Here is a 25,944-nt window from a genome sequence, read left to right as displayed (position 1 = left end):
AGTTTAAATATAAGTAGCAATCCCTCTCCTGCTTCTTGATTCTAAAACCTTTTACGCTTATGTGTACATAGTTTTTTCTGCTTTGTTAAGTGTTACCATAGTTAGTAGTATAATAATAAATTGTTCATCCAAAGATTGAGATTGCATCCAATTATGTTGAAGACCACAGTATAATACATTAGTCTAACCAGTAAACCAGGAGGATAACTTTGACCTTGTTCAACATTGACCAGGTGCTGAAGCTATCAAAGAGATTTCTTGATTTGATTCTCATTCTGAATCTATCGTCACCAAATCTGTCAAAGGCCCTCAAAAAAACCCTATGATGCCATCTATCTTCCTTTTAAAATAAAAAAGGAAACAATGTTAATATTAACATTGGTGAAATATAACTTAAGAGGTGCATAAATTGAGAGCTCTTTGTTCTGGATCAATATAATCAGTATTTCAGACAGTGTCATTACAGAAACAAAGGACCTAAATTCACAAAATCTCCAAAAGGCTCGTGACATTCTTTATGTCCTATAGTTAATCTAAGAATAGCTGAATCAAATGTTTTAATTTCAATTTTCACAAAAAAAATTGAGAGGGGGATGTGGTGGCACAGCAGGTTCAGCTGGTGCCTGCTGTATGGTGCTTCTGGGGTTCAAGCCCTGCTTGGGGTGCTTTGCAATAGACTAGCATCCTGTCCTGGGTCTGTCCTCTCCCTATCCAGCCTTGCACCCTGTGTTGGTGGGTAAGGCTCCAGCTTGCTGGTTGTTGACAATGGATAGACAAAATAACATTTCAAATCAAGCAAATACAAATCTGTTTTTTTTCTTGAGAATAAGTTTAATCACACATTAATTTAGACACAGCAATTATGAAAATGATTACATTAACACCACAGTCATGAGTAGATATGCTGGATATAAATTAGTTCATTATGAAGAAAATCGGGGGGGAGGCATTTCAAGAAAATTCTCCAATGGTATTTCTGGAACACTTAGGATCAGGCAGCTGCCTTGTCAATCAGTGTAGCCTACTAATCCAGAAAAGAACACATCCATGACAGAAATTACACTGGATTTCCATCTGAAGAAAAAATGGAAAATGCTGGGAGAATGAGAGGATCTGAAGACAAGTTCTGGCATCTGTAAAGAATGACAATAAAAACAACTTTTTCCAACATAGCTTTGTTACTTTATTTTTGTGTTTTCCTCAGGATTATGCTGTTAAACATAATGAGACTATCCATCCAATATTGCCCTAAGGGATATCTCAAGTCCTGCTTGGGGTGCCTTGCGATGGACTGGCGTCCTGCCATGGGTGTGTCCCCTCCCCCTCCAGCCTTGCACCCTGTCTAACTGGGTTAGGCTCTGGCTCGCCACAACCCCACTCGGGACAAGTGGTTTTGGACAGTGTGTGTATGCTGCACTGGCATTTTTATGATGCTCAGAATGCAAGCTACCTGCACAGTATTCATACATATTCAATGTGAAACACGAAATGCACTTTAAAAATGCAGGACTTCCGTAATCTCACAAGAACTGGGCTCAATTTTCACCCGCATATGCATTAAAATGCCCATCCAGTTTCAGGCAATGAACATGTTTTACACCTATCAGCCACTGTCTAGTTACATCTCAACCACTTCCAGAGGACAGTCCTGTAATCTTCTGTAGCATTCTTTCAGTTATTCTCTTGTTTTTGTTTTTAAACTACTATTCAATTTTAAAATGTATTGTGAAGGAATCTAATATGTGAGCACAAAGTGAAAACATATTTCAGATGTGCCACATAATAAAATTAATATAATATATAAGGTATAAGTTATTTGGTGGCTCCATTTCCAGTTTACATAAATGTTGAAAGTATATTTCAAAAAATGTGACTGACAAAAAATGGTGCATAGCTTGCTTAAATTATTTTTTTAAAATGGAGAAATATATTTAAAGTAATTCTTTTAAGCATTTCTAATTTCTTCATGATTTTTGGAAAATGTATTTGCATTTATTTAGTAGATGCTTTTCTCCAAAGCAACTTCCAACAGTTGCTATGTAGTGTTGTCAGCCCACACACCTTATTCACCAAGGTGACTTACAATGCTAGATACACTACTTACAAAGGGTCACTCATCCATACAGAAGTGGAGCACACTGTCTCTGTCACACACACACTATGGGTGACACTGAACAGCATGTCTTTGGACTGTGGGAGGAAACCAGAGCATGCCACACAGACACAGGGAGAACATGGAAACTCCACACAGACGGAGTGGGGATTGAACCCATGTCCTCTCATACCACCCACACACTGTGAGACAGCAGCGCTACTTGCTTAATGCATTTGTGTCTCCTACTGAACAAAATGATGTCTTTAAATATATGTGAATATGTGAGAGGAAGCATTTTGAAGGTGTATAATATGCCTTTGACAAAATTTATGTCAATCTACAAACACATTAATAAAGATCTCATAATAAATAACATCTCATAATTAGGCTGAGACACCAGATAACATGCTTTTTTCTGTTCAGGAATAGGTCTGATTGTTTGTGCAGACACTGTAATGCACTGGCCTCCTGTCCAGGGTGTACCCCCTCAGCTTTGAGGCCAGTGATTCCAGGATGGCTTCCAGACTGCCACTCCCTGATCATGACATGCGATTAAGTGAATGAGTATTTGTGTGGACTTTGCACATTCTTCTCATGTTAGCATGTGTTTCCTCCATGGTCAAAGATATGCTTGATGTGAACTGATATGTTAGATGTGAATAGATATGTTTGATGTCAGCTGATGGTTCTGAACTGCATGTTCACACCTAAATAGTGTGTGAATGTTGTGTAAATGAGTATGTACGATTTCTCTCTGATGGACCGGTATTTTGTCTGGGATGTACCCTGCCTAACAACCTATACTTCCAGGACAGGCCTGGAACTGCAGTGACTCTGCATTAACAAAAATGGTTATCAATAGTAAATACATCAATGAATGAATGAATGAATGAATGAATGAATGAACAAACTGATTTAGATTTTTTACGCAGTTTTCCGATTCTCACTGATACATTTATGTTTCGTGCTCTCAGTATGGAAGACAGCATTTGGGAACAGAACTTACACTTTAATCCAGAGGACGAGGAGCTGTTTGCCAGAAGCCTGGAGGATGAAGAGGATGAGGTCTTGATGGGGAATGACGTCTTGGTTCTACGTGTGGAGGGAGCCAGCAACCGCGAACGCTTGATAGGAATTACTGGCTGTGGTACAACTGGCACCCGGCCGTGGTAGTCAAACAGCCTAGGCGAAACACAGGAGACATGGTACACAGGAGAGAAAGACCAGTCAGCCACAGAAAACACTGAGTTCACACCCATGAACAAACATGTGAACAAACTAATAAGTTCCTATGTACACCAGTTACAATTATAATTTCATATATAACATAAATACACACACACACACACACTGTCTGAAACCATAAGGCATAGGGGACACACCTAGGACAGGACGCCAGCCCATTGCAAGGTACCGCAAGCGGGAATCAAACCCCAGACCCACCAGAGAGCAGGACCTGGCCAAACCCACTGTGCTACCGCACCCCCTCTAACACACACACACACACACACACACACACACACACACACACACACACACACACACACACACACATTTTCAGAACCGCTTGTCCCATACGGGGTCACGGGGAACCGGAGCCTACCCGGTAACACAGGGCGTAAGGCCGGAAGGGGAGGGGACACACCCAGGACGGGACGCCAGTCCGTCACAAGGCACCCCAAGTGGGACTCGAACCCCAGACCCACCCGAGAGCAGGACTGTGGTCCAACCCACTGCGCCACCGCACCCCCCGGTTCATTATTCATTTACATTTATTCATTTAGCAGACATTATTCCTTGCACTCTGTGTAAATTACCTGTCTTACTAGCACCAAAGCAGCCCCATACTGTTACCTTTCCTATGCCATGCTTGACAGAAAGCATCAAACACGTATGTTCTCTTATTTGATCCAGTCACCTCAAACTTAGAGACATCCATCCATAATACTTCTCCAGAAACTAATGTATGTGTCACAATGATGAGTCGGAAACCAGAAAGATGAACCCAGGTGCCGGATCAGTTATTGAGGATTCAAAATGGCGAAACAAATCCCATGGTCGGGGGCAGGCGAAGGTTCAAACTCGCAGAGGGGGTGAACATCGTATCAGCGATGATCCAGAGACATGATTGAAGGGACAAGGCAAGGGTCATGGCCGTGGGAGACAGGATTCAGGGACGAAGAGACGAGCACGGGATCAAGAAAGGAAGACACAGGGAGCAGATCAGGTAAGGCGAGTGGAAGGTTCAGGAGCGCAGAGGGGACAGTTGTCTCAACAAGATTCCGCATCCGGGGAGTGGTGGAGTGGTACCCTTCATACCCCACTGTGTTGATTACGGTCAGGTGCTTGTGGCTGAGGTGTGGGTGTGGGTATGACAGTATATGTTCTTTTGCACATTTTAACCTTTTCTTCTATTTGTCAGTTGTAGAAACTCTGCCTCTAAGGCCAGCACCCTGCAGTAATCTTTTCGCTATTGCAGATGACACTAGTACTTAGCTGCTTCCTTAAATAGTACATGCCATCTGAGGATCTGTAAGGTGTCTGTTTCAAACTACAGACTTTGATGTACTTATCCTCATGTACAACTTGGCCTTCTGCTTCTTTCTCTGTCCTGGTTGAATCCAGTCTGCCCTCTTCCCTCAAGATAGTAGTACACACCTTTTTATGAAATCTAACACATTAAAAAGTAGTAGCCATTTGCAACATTAGTAATAATGTCTTGGTTTTATTTTTAAATCAGTTTAACAGTACCTTGTTTATAAAAAAGTATCAATCCTTTCAAAGATGAAAATGTATGGGTGATTTCAAACTTCTGAATGCTAGTGTATTTGTAATTATATCCACCTATCATTGAATTTCCACCCCCAGAGATCAATAAAGTATTTATTTATCCAATGTCAATAACTGCTTGTGCTCAGCACGGTCATGGCCATTCAGGGCCTATTATACAATTATGTATAAGTGGGCTACTGGAACAAACCACTTGGAATTAATGGAGTGCTAGTATAAAGGCAAGCCAAATGAGAGAGGCTATCTGGAGCACATGTGGGAAATGTGGATGGGTAAAAGACCTACATCAACATTAACTGCAAAACAACTGGTATCACAGCACTTCACTATTGTCAAGAGGGAGTTGCTGTCACAACTGGAGATGGATATCGACTGCAAGAAATAACATGGCACAATATACCCTCCAGTCCCTTACAACCTTCGCTGGAATCCTCTGGGGACACTATGCCAACCTTGTATCAACCACAGATCTTACATGCTGATGGCAGAAGAAAAATCATAGCTAAGCTAGCCAACACTGGGTCCCAAGTCAAACTACGCAAGGTGGATAAGATGAAACCATCAGATGCCACAATCAGACTAAGATAAGGGCAGCACACCAGGACATCAGTAGACCGGTTCAAGTACAGAATGATGCTAAGATCGAGAATAGGCATCGGGTGCCAAAGAAATACAATGAAATGTCCACAGCTGAGGCCCTGGAGACTGCAAAACAAAGGGTCACTGCACTGTCTACAAGACTACAGAGATAAACCAGAGAGACAGAGGCCAGAAGGATAAATGCCCTGTTCACCAAAGAACCATCCAAGGTTTATGCCCAACTACAGTACAGGAACATCGAGAGCTCAGATCCACCAAGAGCTGAAACTGAAGAGTACTGTAAGAGTATATGGCAGAAAGGCAGCACATAGCACCAATTTCTGGTATTTAACAGATCTAAGAGCATAACACCATAATCTCCAAGAACAGGAAGCAGTCACCATTACAACCAAGGAGATCCAATACCATATACCATACCTTCGAGCAATCTCTGGCACAAGAATTTCCTTAGGGATGAATAAAGTTTTATCTTATCTTATCTTATCTTATGACTAAGATGAATAGCTGGACAGCACCAGGGCCTGACATGCTCCACACCTATTGGTTGAAGAGCCTAACAGCACTGCATGAACACCTAGCAGTGCAGATGAACAAACTACTATCTACAGGCTCCCATCCCAACTGGATAACAAAGGCAGGATGTTGCTAATTATGAAAGACCCAGACAAGGGAACAGCACCATCAAACTACCAACCAATAACCTGCGTCCCAACAACACAGAAGCTACTGTCAGGAATCATAATGACCAAGCTGAATGAGCACCTGGGGCAGTACATGAACACATCTTAGAAAGGGATTGGGAATACTACCAGAGGCTCAAAACACCAGCTACTGGTAGACAGAATAGTCTCCCTAGACTATAATTTCTGACAGACCAACTTGAACACTACCTAGATTGTCTATAAGAAAGCTTACAACTCAATGCCACATAGAACTATACTAGGTCAACAGAACAATAAAGCACTTCATTAAGAATTCAATGGGACTGTGGAAAACACGGGGTCGCAGGGAAACACTGAAAGCCAACTCCAAGGAAATAGCACAAGTAACCATCAAGTGTACAACATACTAAGGGGATGCACTATCCCTGCTGATGTTCTGCATAGGCCTGAATCCCCTCATCTAGATAATCACAAAGAGTGGACAGGGGTATCATTTCATGAGTCGAGTTACCATCATCCACCTTCTCTATGTGGATGACATCAAGCTGTATACCAAGAATGAGCAAGACATCAACTCACCAGTCCACCTCACAAGAATCTATAACCAGTACATAGGGATGTGTCTCAGTGTGGAGAAGTGTAGATGCATGACTGTAAGAAGAGGGAAGATAATCAAGACTGAAAGGACTGAACTACCAGAAGGCAACATAGCAGATACACAAGACAGCTACAAATACCTGAGGATTGTACAGTCACATGGTAACTATGATGAAGAGGCAAGAAAGACAACAATTGCAGAAACCTTGAGAGAGTGAGGCAGGTTCTGAAGAGTCAGCTCAATGGGAAAAACAACATCCAAGCAACGAACACCTACACCCTACCGGTCATCAAATACCCAGCCGGTATAGTGAGCTGGCCAATGCAGGGAATAAAAGCTGCTGATATCAGGACCCAGAAACTACTCAAGATGCACTGAGGATTCGATCCAAAGTCCAGTACTCTCTAAGAGTGTACACCAGTCGGAAGGAAGGGGGCTGCATCTTAGTGAGTGTTAGTGAGTGCGAAAGCCACTATCCTGGATGAAACACAGAAGATCCAGAAATTTATCAGAGAAAAGGCTCTTGTGGATGACTTGCTAAGAAAATTCCCCAGACAGCACCAGACAGAGCAAATGATTAATAAACCAACAGAAGTGCCATAGCAGTGGCAGAACAAGCACCTTCAAGGAATGTACCATCAGCAGACAGCACAAATGGCTGACATACAGAAATCATACCAGTGGCTAGAAAGGGGTGCACTGAAGGACAGTGCTGAGGCACTAATCATAGCAAAAGAGTAGGCTGTAAGCACCAAATCAGTAGAAGCAGGAGTCTACCATACCAGGCAGGAACCAAAGTATAGACTCTGCAAAGTGGCCCCAGAGAGAATCCAGCACCTACTGAGAAGGTGCAAGATGCAGCCAGGAACAGCATACACTGAATGGCACAACCAAGTGGCTGCAATAGTGTACAGGAGCATCTGCATCGAATATGGATTGGAGCTTTCTAGTGGGAGACACTGCACAAGGTGGCTGAGAATGGTAGGGCTAAGAACCTGTGGGACTTCCAGATCCAGACCAATAACCAGGTAATGGCAAACTAGTCAGACATCGTAGTGGTGGATAAAGAACAGAAGATGACAGTGGTGATAGATATAGCAATTGTAAATAATAGCAATATCAAGAAGAAGGAGTATGAGAAGCTGGAGAAGTACCAGGGGCTGAAGGAGGAAATGGAAAGGATGTCAAAGGTGAAAGCCAAAGTAATCCTAGTGGTGGTGGGAGCCCTCCGGGCAGCGACACTCAAGTTGGAAGAGTGACTCCAACAGATTCAAGGACCAACACCAGAGCCCTCAGTCCAGAAAAGTGCAATACTATGAAGAGCAAAGACACTGTGCATAACCCTCAAACTCTGATAGAAGACCTGAGATTGGGGGGGGACTACTAATTATGTAGTACATAAAGCATATACTAATTATATTAGTCCTCTATGAAATAACCAAAAAAGCGAATGAAAAACAACAGAACAAATGGCTAGCTGAAGCAACGCCCTTAAGCGACCTGCCTAAGTAGGCATCATGGCAAATCCGACCCCCTGTCATGGCTATATTGCCCACGACCTCACAACATGTTAAGTAAAATAAACTACTGAAAAACTATTTAGGTATTAAAGTGCTTATAAATCCTTCATTTTAAGAAAAATAAACATTTTATTGCATGTTATTGATCACAAACTACCATAAGTGACAAATATTAACTGGAGAAAACTGACAAGTTTTCAAGCTTAGAGGAATTGCTCCAAGATGTAGAAGAAAAATTAAATACTGAATTTTTGAAGGGCATAATTTTTCCCCATTTAATCCTAAAGTTGTTCATCACTCTCTGGCAAGAACTATGAGCCAGTGGAGATTAACTTTTGTGGAAGTCATGGCAAATAAATGACCCAAACAAGAGCGAGAGAAAAAAAGAACTGAAAACAAAAAGCTGCACCTCTATTATCAGTTCAGTGCCATCTGACATTTACTAATGTTTAAGTTGATGAAAGGATTCACTAGCAGCGAGTGCCCATTTTGATGACAGGCACTTTGCACACAGATCCTGTAATTTGGCTCTTTTCTTTTTCCTTCCAATTCACAGCTTACAGGTTGCTTGGTGATGCAGAATGCAAGGGAAAGCTATCGATATCTGTGAACGCCAGTCCCAAATGCTTCTTCTTTTTAATAACAGCAACTGAAGCCAGTCGAGATGCCAGTATGCCCTGAGCCAACAGTCCTCTGAGAATGTTTCAATCGCAATTGCTTGGCGACAGAAGCTAGTAATTTCCACAGAATGTCCTTGATTCAATTACTGGACTCTTCTGTCATGTACAACAACACTGACCATTTTCACTTTCACAGTCTCTTTGATAAAGTTTAGTGGAAGGGATTTGTAGCGGAAGCGATCAGGCTGTGATTACCAGAGAAAAATTTCACGATGAACCACACAGTCAAGAAGGAATTAATTCCATTGTATTTTTGAGCCAGAAATGAGCTCTGGTTCATCAGTGAAGTGATGAACATTCTTCCTTAAACATCTCAACCTGTTTTCATAAGCTCCAATTAGCATCTAACCTTGTTGACTCAAAAATGATATCTGAGGGTTAGTAAAGCAGCAACCTGTTTACTTTGCATCAAACACTCCAAACCACTTTGCTTAACAGATGAGTGAGCATAGCCAATTTCCTTTACTGCAATAGGATAAGCAAAATAAAGTACTGGGGTATGTCCTCTGTGTAACAACTAAAGATCAAAAACTGACATGACTATTTTGCAAATGTGTGTATATATTTGAACTCTTTGGCATGTGATAAACTTTTTTGAATGGATTTATTTCTCCTTTGTATTGATGTACTTCATAGTTAACATTAAGAGCAATGCACAACACTGCACAAATGTTAAATGATAGAGAATGTGGATACCAAGTGTCTAGACGGATATAATAGATAGTGAAGGCAATTGAACACTGGTGACAACAGGAAATAACAAATGTGCTGTGAAAATTACACCATTTTCACAATTCAGGCAATTTTTTAAGCAGGCTACATGTGTTTCATCTCAGCTGAGCAGACACCTTGTTTTTAATAATGTACACACTATAAAACTGGAAGGAACAAGAACATTTATACATACCGATTGTAAAAGTCATCTCTGTAGTAATCGTAGTTGAATTCATAAGCACTGTTGGGATTCAAGCACACAGAAAACAGTAAGGAAAATAACAATTGTAACACTGTAGTATTCCTGTGAAGAAAGCCATTATCTCTACGCTTCTCTGAGACTTTGACTGTAATCAAATCTCAGCAGTTTTATAGCTGCAAGACAATAGCTGGCAATAGTTTCTCCACTGCAATGAAAGCAAACACGTGGCCTGAGTCTCAAATGCTTCAACTCAAACTGATGGGAGGAGCACGTAGGAAACACTGCAATCATTAGCAAGCAGTTTTTCCAAGATGGTGGAGTGGCACTAGCATGCAGCGGCCTCTCCGGACCCAGACATGCAATTCATGTAGTCTGTGTCCCTAACTATGTTGTTTTATGTAGCAGTGTGGTCCTGGGGAAGGTTGTTTTGTTTCACTGTGTACTGTTGTATATGGCTGAAATGACAATAAAGCCTCTCTTGACTCTTGACTTGATTAGATGTTCTAAAGAGCTAATGTGAACGTAACCAAAGGGCTACTTACTGAGCTACATTAAAATTCTGAATATCTTATTCATGTAAAGGTAACCACAGTGCTTACCTGGGATGTATCTAACTCATAATGGCTACATTAATGACCCCTGTTTATTATTAAAAACTGTTTTAAAAACACTCATCTTTTGATTCTAAGAAGCTGAATGTTCCAGGGAGCCAGATGTTTCTGTGAACATTTAAGTGACAATATTACCACCCTGCATGTAATTTGGTCAAAAGGCTGCACTCTGTCCATTCACGCAAAATGTTAGCCCACTCAACGATTACGGTTACAGGAACAATGTCATGATAAAAAGAAAATAATGTAATTTCACAGAAAAAGAATTGGAAAAATGAATGCAGTGATATACAGTCTGAAAAAGGCTGACAACAAATAAGTACTGTGTTTTTGTGTAGGTGAGATAAAAATATATTTCTGCTATTCAGTATACAATAAAAACATGATATATGTATCATGATGAACATGAAACACATACATGAAAAAAAATTCTAAGTCTTCTTCCATAAGCCCTCACCTGTAAATTGCTGAAAGAGGTCGTTTGGATCCCACTTTGAGCCTGTAAGGTTTGGGCTCCCCTGCCATGTTGATGTCTGTAACAGACACATCGATGTAAGATGTTGGCACATTTTCACCTGCTAAAAGCATCAGCACAGCCAGGATGTTCCAGCCAGGGACTATTAAACAGCCTGGGAGTGTGGGTGAGCACCAGTCTTCAATTATTTAAAGCTGCCCTTTCATGGAATGTACATTTATTAATATAGCAAGTGTTTTTCCCCAAACTGACATACTGCGGCACGCAGCGCCATGGGTTTGGATGGGGCGAAGAAGGACGCAGAGACAGTGTTCATCTCGAATGTTTAATTGAACACCGGCACACAGTGAAATAAAGCTCTTGGTCTGAGGACCCCATTTCCTCCAGGACCTGCACCTCAAGCCAGCCTTCCCAGCCTGCTTAGCGCACCCAGGCTCTCTCCCCAACACACTAGCATACACAATCACCCCATCATTTCCCCCAGAAGTGTCCCTAGCAGTTACACACCCACATTTCACATTTTTCCCCATAATGCAACTATCTACATTTTAACAGGTTTCCTGCCTAAAACAGTAACATGGGTCGTTACAATACAATTCTAAGTAAACAAAACTGCATTTCACCAACAGACAGGGAGTGGCAGAAATTGATTACAAGTATAGTCAACTAGTCCAAAACCATAATTTTTGCTTTCACAGATTTCAGCAACATATAGAGCTGACACAGAGGATTTTTTTTTTTTTTACAAAAATTAAGTGAAAGTCCATGGAGCAGGTAGGATACCACAAGAGAAGTGGGTCCAAAAGATGTTTCTGATATGCATTTACATTTACATTTATTCACTTAGCAGACGCTTTTCTCCAAAGCGACTTACAATGGATACTATTTAGTGTTACTAACCCACACACCTTATTCACCAAGGTGACTTACACTGCTAGATACACTACTTACAATGGGTGATGGGCGTATGCTTTCTTATTAACAATGTATATTGTACGAATGTGGAAGTGATTTCACAGAACTGCACTTCAGACCTTGAATACCCTCTGATCAAATGCCGATTGTTCTACCTGCCCAGGGAGTTCTCGGCTGTGCTCATGGCTGCGGTTTACATCCTACCCAAAGGGAACACACACAGCGCTCTGAATGAATTGTACCACGTTGTCACTAAGTACAAGAACAAGCACCCAGACGGCCTGTTCATTATTTCTGGGGACTTTAACCAAGCCGATTTCAGGAATGTGCACACAAAGTACCATCAGCACATCTCCTGTCCCACCAGAGGCTCAAACACCCTCGACCACTGCTACACTTGACACAAAGGTGTGTACCGCTCCCTACTGCATCCATACCTCAGGCAGTCAGATCACACCTCGATCCTGCTGCTCCTGGTCTACAAGCAGAAGCTGAAGCGAGAGGAGCCTGTGACGCGTACTGTGCAGCGCTGGACACCAGAAGCGGAGGAAAGGCTCCAGGACTGCTTCGACTCCGTGGACTGGGACATGTTCAGAAACTCATCCTCCAATCTGGACGAGAATGCCATAGTGGTCACGGACTTCATCTGGTACTGTGGAAGTGTCTGCATACCGTGTAAAACAGTCCACTCATTCCCTACTCAAAAACCATGGATTACAGCCGAAATCCGAAATAAGATCTATGCGCGAACCTGCATGTTTCAGTCCGGAGACACGGATGCATACAAGAAGAGTAAGTACGAGTTCTGTAAAGCCATCGCCAGTGTGAAATGGGAATACAGCAGGAAGGCAGAATCAGAATTTAACTGCACTCAAGATGCACGTTGTTATGCTATTCCCCCGGCGCGGTTGCGTCGGACCCAAGTGCGGGGCACAAGAGCTTGGTCAAGGGGCGGTTCAGTAGACATTGTCAGGGAACAGGCAAAGGGTCACCGATGTACAAACAGAATCCAAAGGGCCAAGAACCAAGAAATTCAAGAAACAGGCAAGTGATCAGGCAAACCAGTGAGTCGGAGACGAGGAGCAGAGCGAGGAATGAGGATCGAGGAGCAGGGCGAGGAGCAAGACTAGGAGCGCAAGTGATCAATAAGGCTGAACAAGGTTCCGTATCTGGCTGTGTTCCGCAGCCCCTTTTTAAGCTTGTGCTTGCTAATTCGAAGCAGGTGTTTCCTATTGCGCAGCCATGGGGGGCGTGACAGTACCCCCCGTCCATGAGCAGCACCTGCCACTCTGCCATGGCGTGGGGGGCACCCCCAGGGCCGGGGACCAGGCCGGTCCCTATGGAAGGCAGCAATCAGATCAGGGTCTGGGATGTCCCGGGCAGGTACCCAGCACTGCTCTTCAGGACCGTACCCCTCCCAATCCACCAGGTACTGGAGACCACCTGCCCGATGACAGGAGTCCAGCAAAGCTCATACCGCATAGGCGGGATCATCCCCAACCTGTAAGGGAGGGGGCGGCTGCGTGTGGAGAGGAGGTTGACGCAGGGACATTGTACAAAGTTTCAGAAAAGAGGCATGGAAAGTGGGGTGCACTCGTAAATGAGAGGGAAGTTGCAACCGATAGGAAACAGGAGTAACACAGCGGAGGATCTTGTATGGTCCCAGATATCTGGGGCTGAGTTTTTTTGTCATGTAGGGGCCTCGAAGGCCTCTGGTGGACAGCCAAACCTGTTGCCCAGGCATAAAGGAAAGTGGATGTCTGCGTCGACTGGCCTGTCGTTTCATTCGTACCTGAGTGCGTTTAAGGTGTTCTTGCACCGACCGCCATACTTCCGCGCCGGCCTGGTACCACGCATTGACAGCTGGGACAACACTGGAGTTAGGATTCCAAGGAAACAGTGGGGGCTGGTATCCTAACACGCACTGAAATGGGGAATGGCCTGTGGATGCGTAAGGGAGAGCATTGTGCGCATATTCAGCCCAAGGCAAGTAACGTACCCAGTGTTGCGGTTTTTCGGAGGTGTAACTGCAGAGGAAGTGGGCAACGTCCTGTTGTATCCTTTCCACCTGCCCATTTGCTTGCGGGTGATATCCTGAATTCAGGCTTACCGTTACTCCCAACTTGTGCCAGAAGGCCTTCCACAGCCTGGAGGTGAACTGGGGTCACGGTCCGACACGATGTCTTCCGGCAAGCCGTAGAGGCAGAAGACATACAGAAATAAGAGCTCGGCAGTCTCTAGGGCTGTAGGGAAACTTGGAGAGAGGAATCAACCGACAGGCTTTGGAAAACCTGTCAACAATAGTCATGATTACAGTCTTACCGTCATATAGGGGAGATCTACAAGGAAGTCCAAAGCAATGTGCGACCAGGGACGATTAGGCACGGGAAGGGCTCCAGGAATCCTGGTGGTTTTTGGGTGGACGCCTTGACCTGGGCACACACCTGGAATGCCCGGACATAGTCTTGCACGTCGTTGGGTAATGATGGCCACCAGAAATGCATCTGGAGCAGAGCCTGGGTTTTACTAAAGCCAGGGTGACCAGCAGCAGGATGGTCATGAGCCCATTGTAGAATTGTGGCTCTCCATCCCGGGGGAACATACTGCTTGCCGGTGGGCTTCCCTGGTGGTTCAGACTCGGTGGCCTGGGCTTGGGCAAGGTCATCACTGAAGTCCCAATGCACCGGGGCAACGAGACAGGACCGGGGCAAGACGTACTCGGGATCTCGTTCTAGGGACTCCCGCTCATGGATGCGAGATAGGGCGTCTGCCTTCATATTTTTACTGCCAGGACGATAAGTGACAGTAAATTTAAACCTTGTGAAAAAGAGGGCCCACCTGGCTTGACGGGAGTTGAGTCGTCTCGCCGTCTGCAGATATTCTAGGTTCTTGTGGTCGGTGAGGACGATGAAAGGATGCCGCGCCCCCTGCAGCCAGTGCTTCCATTCCTCCAGGGCCGTTTTCATAGTGAGGAGCTCACGATTCCCGATGTCATAGTTTCTCTCAGCTGGGGACATTTTCTTTGAAAAGAAGGCACAAGGGTACAGTTTAGGTGGGTTCCCATGGCATTGAGACAGGACAGCACCCACCCCTGTCTCTGAGGCATCCACTTCCACCACAAACGGGAGATCAGGATCAGGGTGTCGGAGTATGGGAGCACTAGTAAATCTTTGTTTTAGAGTGTCAAAGGCTTCTTGAGCCTCCTCCATCCAGCTGAGTCTGGACCTCTTGGAGGAGGTTAGAGCAGTTAAAGGGGCAGCCACGGTGCTAAAAGACCAGATGAAACGGCGATAAAAATTGGCAAAACCTAAGAAACGCTGAAGGGCTTTAACTGTTGTTGGCTGTGGCCAGTGGAGGACCGCACTTACTTTCTGGGGATCGATGGATACTCCATCCAGTCTGAGAACAAATCCTAAGAATGACACTTGCCTCTGGTGAAACAGACATTTTTCTCCTTTGACATATAAGCGATGTCTGAGCAGTAGTTGTAGGACCTGATGGACTAAGGCGACATGTTCATCCATGGAGGAGGTATAGATCAAAATATCATCAAGGTACACAAGAACCCCATGGTTGATGAGGTCCCCTAGGACATGGTTCACGAAAGCTTGGAACACACTGGAGGCGTTTGCGAGGCCAAAAGGCATAACAAGGTATTCATAGTGACCAAGGGCGGTGCTAAAGGCGGTCTGCCACTCGTCCCCTTCTCGTACCCTTATCAGGTTGTAAGCGCTGCGTAGCTCTAACTTGGTGAACCATTGTGCTCGGTTGATGAGCTCCAAGGCTGCTGTGATTAAAGGCAATGGGTGAGGGTACTTTACCGTGATCCGGTTTAGGCCCTGATAAGCTATGCAGGGGCGGAGGCCCCCCTCCTTCTTTTCTACAAAGAAAAACCCCGGAGCAGCAGGGGAGGTGGATGGCCGGATGATTCCCGCCTGGAGAGCCTCTGAGATGTACTGCTGCATGGCTTGTTGTTCAGGTATGGAAGGAGGGTACAGCTTACCGCAGGGGAGGTGTGGTCCCTGGGAGGAGATCAATCGTGCAATCCCAGGGTCAGTGTGGTGGCAGCACTGCGGTCTGTTCTTTACTGAAAGCATCGGCCAGGTCCTGGTACTAGGGAGGAATTTCCACCTGCGGAGAAGACGCAGCACCCTCCACGGTCATGGCCTGGCAAGGGAGCTGCAAACAGGATTTCCTGCAACGTGGCCCCCAAGTAACCAGTTCCCCAGTGCTCCACCTGAACACAGGGTCGTGTTTGGACAACCAGGGATAACCTAGGATTATCGGCGTCTCAGGAGCAGACACCAGGTAAAATTGAGCAGTTTCTTGGTGACATACTCCGACCTCCAGCTGAAGGGGTATGGTCTGAGTGTCCACAAAACCCCGTCCCAAAGGTTGCCCGTCCAGGGCACTTACCCGTAGCCTAGAGGCACACCGGACGGTGGGTACCTGGTGCTTCTTAGCGAAGGCGGTGTCGATGAAACTCCTGGTCACCCCAGAGTCCACCAAAGCTTGAGTAGCCACGACATGTTCGCCCCAGGAGAGCACCACAGGTACAGTGAGACGGTTGCTTCGGAACATCTCGCTCACCTGGGGTTCAGGACGGATGGGACAGGAAATACGGCGATGACCTGGGTTTCCACAATACAGACACAGGTGATCGCGGAACCAGCGTTGACGTTCGGCTGGAGAGAGCCGTCCCTGCCGGAGGGGCAGGGATTCAGACCCTTGTTGTTTGATAGGAGGGCTGACAGTTAGCTCCAGTGCCAGCTCCCTGCTGCGGGTGAGGTTGTCCAGGGCGACGGCAGCCTCGATGTACTGGTTGAGAGTCCACCAATTCTCGTCGTAGATTGAGCTGCAATCCCCGACAGAAACAGGCCAGGAGGGTGCTTTGATCCCAGCAGCTTTTCTCAGCTAGGATCCTGAATTCTAATGCATACTCAGCGGCTGGACGTTCACCTTGGGTCAGGGCAAAGAGGTGTTCGCTGGCCATCAGGTGTTCCGCAGCCCCTTTTTAAGCTTGTGCTTGCTAATTCGAAGCAGGTGTTTCCTGTTCCGCAGCCGTGGGGGGCATGACACACGTAAGTTGTGGCAGGGAATCCAAACTTTAACAGATTATAAACCACAGAGGCGGACATTGACAGCTGCGTCTCGCCCTGACAAACTGAACGCGTTTCGAGTTTGCGAAGAAAGACCCCCTGGTGCGAATTCCCATGGCGCTGCATGATAACTCCAGTCTCACTGTCTCTGTGGCACAAGTGAGAAAAACTTTTAGCAAAGTCAACATCAGCAAAGCTGCTGGTCCGGATGGAATTTCAGGATGAGTTTTAAAAACATGCAGTGAGGAATTAGCTGCTCTCTTCACGGACATATTTAACAACTCCTTAAAAAGCTCTACCGTACCCACCTTTTTGACATTATCCCCATTCCTAAGAAAAACAAAGTGAGCTGCTTTAATGACTATCACGCAGTGGCACTGACCCCCATTGCAATGAAATGCTTTGAGAGGCTAGTGCTGGGACACACTAAGGACACCATCCCAGACACTTTGGACCCACTGCAGTTTGCCTACAGCCACAACAGATCAAATGAAGATGCAATATCACACAAACTTCACACCACTCTGGCTCACCTGGACAATAAAAACTGCTATGCAAGGCTATTATCTGTGGACTATAGCTCAGCATTCAACACTGTCATCCCAACCAAGATGATCCACCAACTACTAGGTCTGGGACTGAGTGCTACATTGCGCAACTGGATCCTGGATTTCCTCACCAACAGACCCCAGCATGTGCGAATTGGCAGAAATACCTCTTCCCCACTGATCCTCAATACCGGCACTCCACAGGGAAGCGTCTTGAGCCCGGTGCTGTATTCCTTATTCATACATGACTGTGTGACCAGGCACAGCTCCGACACCATCATAAAGTTTGCTGATGATACCACCATTGTGGGTCTGATCACCAACAACGATGAGATGGCCTACAGAGAGGAGGTGAGGCTCCTGGCAGAGTGGTACCAGGACAACAACCTCAATGTCAGTAAAACTAAGGAGTTGGTGATTGACTTCATGAAACAGGATACGGTTCATACACCCATCTACATAGGAGCGGACACTGTAGAGAGGGTCAACAGCTTCAAATTTCTAGGGGTCACCCTCACTGCCAAACTCACATGGACTGAGCACACAGCATCAACCATCAAAAAGGCCCATCAATGCCTCCACTTCCTCAGGTGTCTGAAGAAAGCCAGGATGTCCACTACAGTCCTCACCACTTTCTACAGGTGTGCTGTGGAGTCTGTTCTCACAGAGTGTATTACATCCTGGTGTGGCAGCAGCCCCATACAGGACAAGAAAGCCCTGCAGAGGGTAGTCAAAACAGCTCAGGAAATCATCGGCACACAGCTACCAGCAGTCCAGGACACCTACACCACACACTGCCTTAGAAAGACGATGCACATCATGAAAGATCATATTCACCCCGCACGGGCACTTTTCTCTTCTCTGCCATCTACAAAGTAGCTCAGGTCTATTCAAACCCGCACTGCTAGTGTCACATCCCCAGCAGCCAGGACATCAGCGACACCTGCTGTTCCCTGATGGAAATGGGGATAAAAAGGGACGCAGAACAGACAGGGACGTGGAACCTTGTTTGGCAAACACCGTTTCACTCCAGATTGCGATTCCTGTTACGTCTTCTGATCTTGACCTTTCGCCTGTGTGTTTTGACTAAGATTCTCACCTCGCCCTGTGTACTCTGCTGATCGCCTGACCCTCGCCTGTCCCTCGACTACTCCCTTTGGATTGCCCTTGTCTGCTACAATAAACCTCTCTCTGGAGAACTCTGCACTCGAGTCCGTCCTCTTGGAACGCGAAACCATGACAGCTAGGTACAGGAACAGCTTTTACCACAGTGCTGTAAGAGTATGCAACACTCACCAATGTGCCATATTTAGTAACTAGAGTCGAACTGCTCCACCCAAGCACACTGGTAGATCACAGTCACTTTAAGCATTCTCATATTCTGAGTTCGCTGGCTGTCTACTGCTATTATTGTTATTGCTGTTACCGTTATTTATTTTTATTGCTATTTGCATTAGAGGAGGGCGTGGTGGCGCAGTGGGTTAGACCATGTCCTGCTCTCCGGTGGGTTTGGGGTTTGAGCCCTGCTTGGGGTGCCTTGTGACGGACTGGGATCCCGTCCTGGGTGTGTCCCCTCGGCCTCCAGCCTTGAGCCGTGTTGCCAGGATACATACCCAAAAACACACACACACAGTTTGAAACAGCTCCAAGTGTGGTCGTGGTGAAGCAGAGCCTAACCCAGTAACACAAGGTGCAAGGCTGGAGGGGACACACCCAGTACAGGATGCCCATCTGTCGCAAGGGACCCCAAGTGGGATTTGAACCCCAGACCCACCGGAGAGCAGGCACTGGCCAAACCCGCTGCGTCACCACATACCCCCATACCCAGAAGCATACAAATGAATATAAAAGAAGCATACTGGGCTCTCTTCCAGCATGTTCTATCTCATTTGAACGATGCAATCATAACATAAATTGAAGCAAATAAATTACATAAAGACCAGCACCACGAAAAACAATAGATCACTGGGTTATCCTGACCATGGATGGCAACCAATTAATTAATAAACTGTGAGCTTGCAGGAGGTGGAACCAGCACATGGGGATAGGAGAGGCTTCATTGACAAAACCTGGACAGCATCTGTGTACCAACTGGGCAGCAACTTGAACATTCTCGGAGATAATTTGTACCAGCTATGTCTGATTACAGTAAAACAAGGACTATAAAAGGTGTGGCTTGTTTAAAAGTAGGGATAGAGTTAATGTGCTGTTGAGTTGGAATCATCTAATGCCAACCATTTTAAATAAGGGTATGGTAGTGGTTTGCCTTTATGTCAGGATTGAGGAGAAATCCACATAAACATGGGGAACATACAAACTCGAAGCAAATGGAGCAGAGAATCAACACCCATATCTTATGCTCTTGGCCAGGCACTGTGTAGCACCAACACTACATGCTATACCACTAAAGCCTAAGGGGAAAGAAGAAACAAGTATTGTATGCATGGTGTTGACTGTTGTGGTATATGTTTCAGTTTCTTTTTGTTGCTCGTTTGATCTTGCAACCTCTACTTAAAGTATTTAATGTGGTTAAATCTCAACTTTTTGAAAAATAATTGAAGTCTATAACCAGTGACTGGGTAGAACACCATGCATGAAATATCATTTTGCATGAAATGTCATTTTACATGAAACAGGTGACAAAAATGGGAACAGTCATCTTGCACATTAATAAGGTAAAAATTTTCAAAGTGCCAGCATACACACACACAGATACAGTTTGAAACCGTTTGCCCCAAGTGGGGTCATGACGAATCAGCACCTAACCCGGCAACACAGGGCGCAAGGCTGGAGGGGGAGGGGACACATCCAGGACGGGACGTCAGTATGTCGCAAGACACCCCAAGCAGGGCTCAAACCCCAGGCCCACGACAGAGCAGGCTCTGGCCAAGCCTGCTGTGCCACCACACCCCTAGTGTCAGCATAGTTCTGACAAATTTCATTGCATTTTTGGTGGGGGCATCACATGTTATTTAACCTTCCAAATCTCCTTGCCCAGCCTGACAATTGTTTTTCTGTCACGTTTAAAGGCCTCCAAGAGATTTGGTTTGCCATCTCTGGGTAATAACCCCGAAGTGCTTCTCAAGGTTGTTTCTCCCATGAAATACAGGGAAATATATCTGATGGGACACAGCCTTAATGGCAACTATCTGGCAGCCGAAATTGCCTTCTTGATATCCACACAGATGTGAAAGGACCCATGGGCGCACACTTGTCTCCTGGGTTCATCCTTATTGTCATGATTCCGTCTTGGAAGTGGGTCATCAGACCCAAGTGCAGCGCAGAGGCGCACAGGATGAGGGGATGATTCAAGAGTTGTGGTCGCCACCAGCTTCTGGGTGGAGGGCTTGACCTGAGCGCACACCCTGCAGGCCCGGACATAGTCCTGCATGTCTTCAGGCAGCGACGGCCACCAGAATCGCTTCTAGAGGAGGGCCTGGGTCTTACTATACTCTGGGTGGCTGGAGGCGGGATGATCGTGAGCCTACTGCAGGATCATTGCCTGCAGTCCGGGAGGGACGTACTGTTTGTCTGCAGGTTTTCCTGGTGGTTCGGGTTCGGCGGCCTGAGCACGGGCGAGGTCTTGGCAGAAATCCCCTCGTACTGGGGCCATGAAGCAGGTCTGGGGCAGGATGTATGCTGGGTCTCGCTCGAGAGGTTCCTGTTCATACATGTGCGAGAGAGCATCTGCCTTGGTGTTATTACTGCCAGGCCGATAGGTAACTGTAAAATTAAAGCGGGTAAAAAAAGAGGGCCCACCTGGCTTGTCAGGAGTTAAGGCATCTCGCCGTCTGCAGGTACTCCAAGTTCTTGTGATTTGTGAGGACGACGAAAGGGTGCCTAGCCCCCTCTAGCCAGTGCCTCCATTCCTCCAAGGCCAGTTTCACAGCTAGTAGCTCTCAATTTCCGATATCGTAGTCCCTCTCGGCCTGGGACAACTTTTTAGAAAAAAAGGCACAAGGGTACAGTTTAGGTGGTTCCCCCTGGCATTGGGGACAAGATGGCCCCTACCCCTGTTTTGGAGGCATCTACCTCCACCACGAATGGGGTCTCAGGATCTGGGTGTCGGAGGATGGGTGCGGTTGTGAACCTTTCCTTTAGGGTATCGAAGGCATGTTGTGCCTCCTCCGTCCAGGGAAGTCAAGCTTTCTTGGAGGAGGTCAGGGCCGTCAAAGGGGCGGCTAGAGTACTGAACACCCGGATGGACCCACGGTAAAAATTTGCGAAGCCCAGGAATTGCTGGAGAGCCTTTACTGTGGTTAGTCGTGGCCATTGGCGAACCGCCCTTAACTTGTCTGGGTCCATAGCCAGTCCCTCCTTGCTCAGGATGAACCCTAAGAATGAGACCTGCCTCTGGTGGAACTGGCACTTTTCCCCTTTGACGAAGAGACAATTCTGCAGCAACCGCCGAAGGACCTGTCTGACAAGGGCCACATGCTCTTCCAGTGACGAGGAGTAGACAAAAAGGTCGTCTAAATAGACCAGAATGCCATGAGATGAGGTCCCTGAGGACATGATTAACAAAGACAAGGAAAACACTGGGTGCGTTAGCAAGACCAAAAGGCATGACCAGATATTCATAGTAGCCAAGGGAGGTGCTAAAGGCGGTCTTCCACTCATCTCCCTCACGTATCCTACCAGGTTGCACGCACTTCGCAGGTCCAGCTTGGTGTACCATTGTGCGCGGTAGACATGCTCGAAAGCAGCGGTAATGAGTGGCAAGGGGTGCGGGTACTTGACTGTTACGTGGTTCAAACCATGATAATCAATGGAGGGACGGAGGCCCCTGTCCTTCTTCTCCACAAAGAAGAACACTGCAGCAGCAGGTGATGTGGATGGACAGATGATCCCTGCTACGAGGGCCTCCGAGATGAACTGTTGCATAGCCTGTTTCTTGGGTAGGGAGAGTGGATAGACTTGACCCCGGGGAGATGTGGCTCCTGGGAGGAGGTTGATGGAGCAATCCTACGGCCGATGTGGTGGAAGCACAGTTGCCTGTTCCTTGCTGAACACTTCAACCAGGTCTTGATATTCGGGGGGTATGTCCACTTGCGGAGGAGAAACAGCACCCTCCGCAGACGTGGCCTTGCAGGGGAGCTGCAAACAGGACTCCCCCGCAACATGGTCCCCACGACACCAATTCTCCCGAGCTCCACATAAAGACCGGGTTGTGCTTGGAGAGCCATGGAAAACCGAGGATTACGGGGGTCATGGGAGCAGTGATCAGGTAAAACTGTGCCCTTTCTCTATAGCATGCCCCTACCCCCAGATGGAGGGGTACTGTCTGCGTGTCAATGAACCCCCGTCCCAATGGATGCCCATCCAGGGCACTCACCCGCAGCCGAGTAGCACACTGGAGGGTGGGTACCTGATGCATCTTCGCAAACGCAACGTCCATGAAATACCCGGCCGCCACGGAGTCCACCAAAGCCTGAGCTTCCATGGACTACTCGCCCCAGGAGAGAACCACGGGGAAAGTGAGACAGTTACTTCGGAGTGACCCACTCACCTGGGGCCTGGGACGGACCGGGCAATGAACACGGAGATGACCTGGGGTCCCACAGTATAAACAGAGGCGGTCACGGACCCGGCGCTGTCGCTTGGCAGGAGTGAGACGACCCTGCCTGAGCGGCGGGAGCTCGGTCTCCTGTGGGGGCTTGATGTGCAGTTTGGGGGCTGGCCTCATGTCAGGCTCCTCTTCTCGGGCGAGGTTGTTGAACGCAACTGCAGTTTCGATGAGCCGGTCCAGGGTCCACTTCTCGCTCCAGACCCCGAGCTCTTTTCTTAACCTGGGGTGCAGGTCGCGCCAAAAGCAGGGCTGGGCAGTTCTGCCCCAACCACTGTGTGCTGCCAGGGTCCAGAACTCCACTACATACTCAGCAGCGGAACGGTGGCCTTGTTTCAGGTCTAAAAGGCGTGCTTTGGTGACCTATGTGCGATTGAACCAAGTCCCCCTTGCGGGGGTGGCCCAGTCCAGTGCTCGACCCGTCAGGAGGGAGGTCAGGTAGGTTACACGGCTCTGGTCTGTCTGATACACATGGGGTATGCTGGCGAATACAAGCTCACACTGCAGCAAAAAAACCAGCGCATCGAGGCGGGGTGCCATCATACCTTGAAGGGGCTGTCAGGCGGAGGTCTTGATCACGAGGTGGTGCTGGCGGGGTTGCAGCAGCGATGGCTGGTTCTTCCGGGATCGAAGTGGCCAGCACACTCAGCCCGTCTCTACAGCGCGCTTCTGATGTCCTGAAACTCACCATCAGGCGTTGGAGGGCTTGCGCATGCGCTCCCAGCGCAACCTCCTGCATGACGAGAACATGTTGGTCGTGTCCCTGCTCTTCTGGGTCTGTGTTCAAGGCGAAACCTTCTGTCATGATTCCGTCCGGGAAGTGGGTCATCAGACCCAAGTGCAGAGCAGAGGCATGGTCAGGAAACTAGCGAAGGTCACCAAGGAGCAGACGTCGTTACAAGAAAAATCCAAAAACCATGAGTCGAAGATCAGGCGATGGGTCGATGGAGACAAAGAGGGTTAGGAGATTCAGGAAAAGCAGAGTTGAGGAACAGGAACAAGGACAGGGAGGTCAGGGAAGAGGTAAGCAAACAATCTGAGAAGCAAGAGTGAAGCACGAGGCTGAACAAGGTTCCGCATCTTTCTGCGCTTCAGGCTGTCCTTTTACGTGCCCAGACCCTGGTCAGCCGCAGGTGTTGCTCGTTCCCGAGGTGGAGGGCATGACACTCATAATACAATCCTTTTTGTTCTCCTAAAAGGGTCATGAAAGGTGCATTATTGTAAAACTGCCTACGAGAAATCCTGTCTGTAGTTTCTGTTGCAAGAGGGTCCCTGAGGAGAGAACACCTTCTGTAGGGATTCTCAGCAGTGCAAAGGGAGATTTTTTTTTTCCAAAAAATGGTTAACAAAAAATATGCAATATCACTATAGAATGGTTTCACTTGTCCCTCCAGTAATCAGGCTTCTCAGGATCTTGCTTTGGAAGTCAAACAATGTCATGCCTGTTTTTCCCTTTCCTTTTCCTCTTTTCTAAGGCACAACCAATTGGGGTTGACTATACACTGACTTCACAGTAGAGCTCAAAGAAAGTATTTTTAAATTGGAATTTTCTCATTTTTTTTTTAATTCCATTACAGAGGAGAACCAGTCATTTTGCTAATATACGAAACTTAGAATGTTTTCCTAGGTCTAATTAAAGTACTGTTATTAAACTGGCAAGCCAAAGGGGGGTGGTAATCTGTCACATCTGTTGCTTCCAGGGTTTTTGAAAGAGGAGGCTAGATTGTAGCCTTGTGCTGAACTATGACATGGTGGAAAAGGACAAAGATGGATAAGCACTGGATTTCAGCAGGTGATGGACTACAGAGAGGAATATGAAGGCAGGGGCACAGCAGGACTAAAGTCCAAACTGAACTCATCAGTCCATTTCTTTAGACACAACACCAAATGTTGACAAAACAGATCAGCTTTGCAATTAACATTTTTGCAAAACATCACACTAATTTATACAGAACATTTAATAACTTTAAGATGTCTAACCAGATAGGCAAGTACAGATTAACACAGATGCCGCAGGACGAATTCACATTACTGATATTAGTTCCTCACCAATTTCAGCAGCTCATACTCTACTTTCACTCACTCTAACTGTTCACTTGCTCTCATGTTTTATCCTAATCACCTCGTAAAAAATAGCATTTTGCCTCAACTCTAAAGGGTTGTTTTTTTAACTCTTGTTTTTGTGTCACAGCTGGAGACTTAAAGAAGATGCTTTGAATGCATAAAAATAAATTGATATGAAACAAATTTGTAAGCCATGGAGGTACAAAACAGTATACAAACATCTTTACTGCTGTGCTTCCTGCTCCCCTTGTTTATTATCTCAACTCTTTTGTCCAAGAAACCAGTTCCAGTTGGCACATCATTAAAAAGAAAGGCTGACAGAAAATAGTTTGTCATTTCATCACAAAGCACACCAGGTAGATAGCAAATTTACAAATTTCATTATGTCAGCTCCAGGGCTTATCTTTCTTACAGTGTGTTTCATTAATATGCAGGACACCAGTGAGTGGGAGTGAAAGGGAACAGGGCAGGGCTGGGCAGGGGAGGGTATGTTCCACAGGCCATTCTTAGTGGAGTATGAAACTGAGAGGCCTTTCACTTCAAATTAGAATGACTCATGCAATCCTGTCTCACTGAAGCAGAGGTGGGCTCTCTGGAAAATCATTTTAGGGACAGCTGGTAGCGTAGTGGGTACAGCTGCTGCCTTTGGAAAAAGGGTTGTAGGATTGATTCCCACTTCTGGTTGAAGTACCCTTGAGCAATGTACTTTAAATTGTGCCAGTAAAGTTACCTAACTGTGTAAATAACTGTAAGCACCTTAACACTGTAAATTGCTTTGGGAGAATTTTGGGGGAATAAAGAATCA

The 25,944-nt window shown here is 46.4% G+C and overlaps 1 protein-coding gene across 8 annotated transcripts in view; it reads right to left on the bottom strand.

Annotated features, from left to right (window-relative positions):
* LOC108938302 (RNA-binding Raly-like protein) overlaps positions 1-25,944 on the bottom strand; it is a 148,017-nt gene that overhangs the window by 5,943 nt on the left and 116,130 nt on the right. For 5 of the 8 annotated variants that reach the window (XM_018758775.2, XM_018758777.2, XM_018758776.2 and 2 more), the window contains 3 exons: positions 10,930-11,005; positions 9,853-9,900; positions 3,102-3,277 (listed from right to left, as the gene is read on the bottom strand). In XM_018758775.2, coding sequence (XP_018614291.1) covers positions 3,102-3,277; positions 9,853-9,900; positions 10,930-11,005 — 300 coding nt within the window. Of the gene's footprint in view, positions 1-3,101; positions 3,278-9,852; positions 9,901-10,929; positions 11,006-13,972; positions 14,307-14,700; positions 15,435-25,944 lie in introns of those variants that run through there. The other 3 variants (XM_029255593.1, XM_029255592.1, XM_029255591.1) reach the window with 3 other exon arrangements.

Source organism: Scleropages formosus, chromosome 10 (assembly GCF_900964775.1).
Source record: "Scleropages formosus chromosome 10, fSclFor1.1, whole genome shotgun sequence".
NCBI lineage: Eukaryota > Metazoa > Chordata > Actinopteri > Osteoglossiformes > Osteoglossidae > Scleropages > Scleropages formosus.
This window is presented reverse-complemented; position numbering and strand designations above follow the sequence as displayed.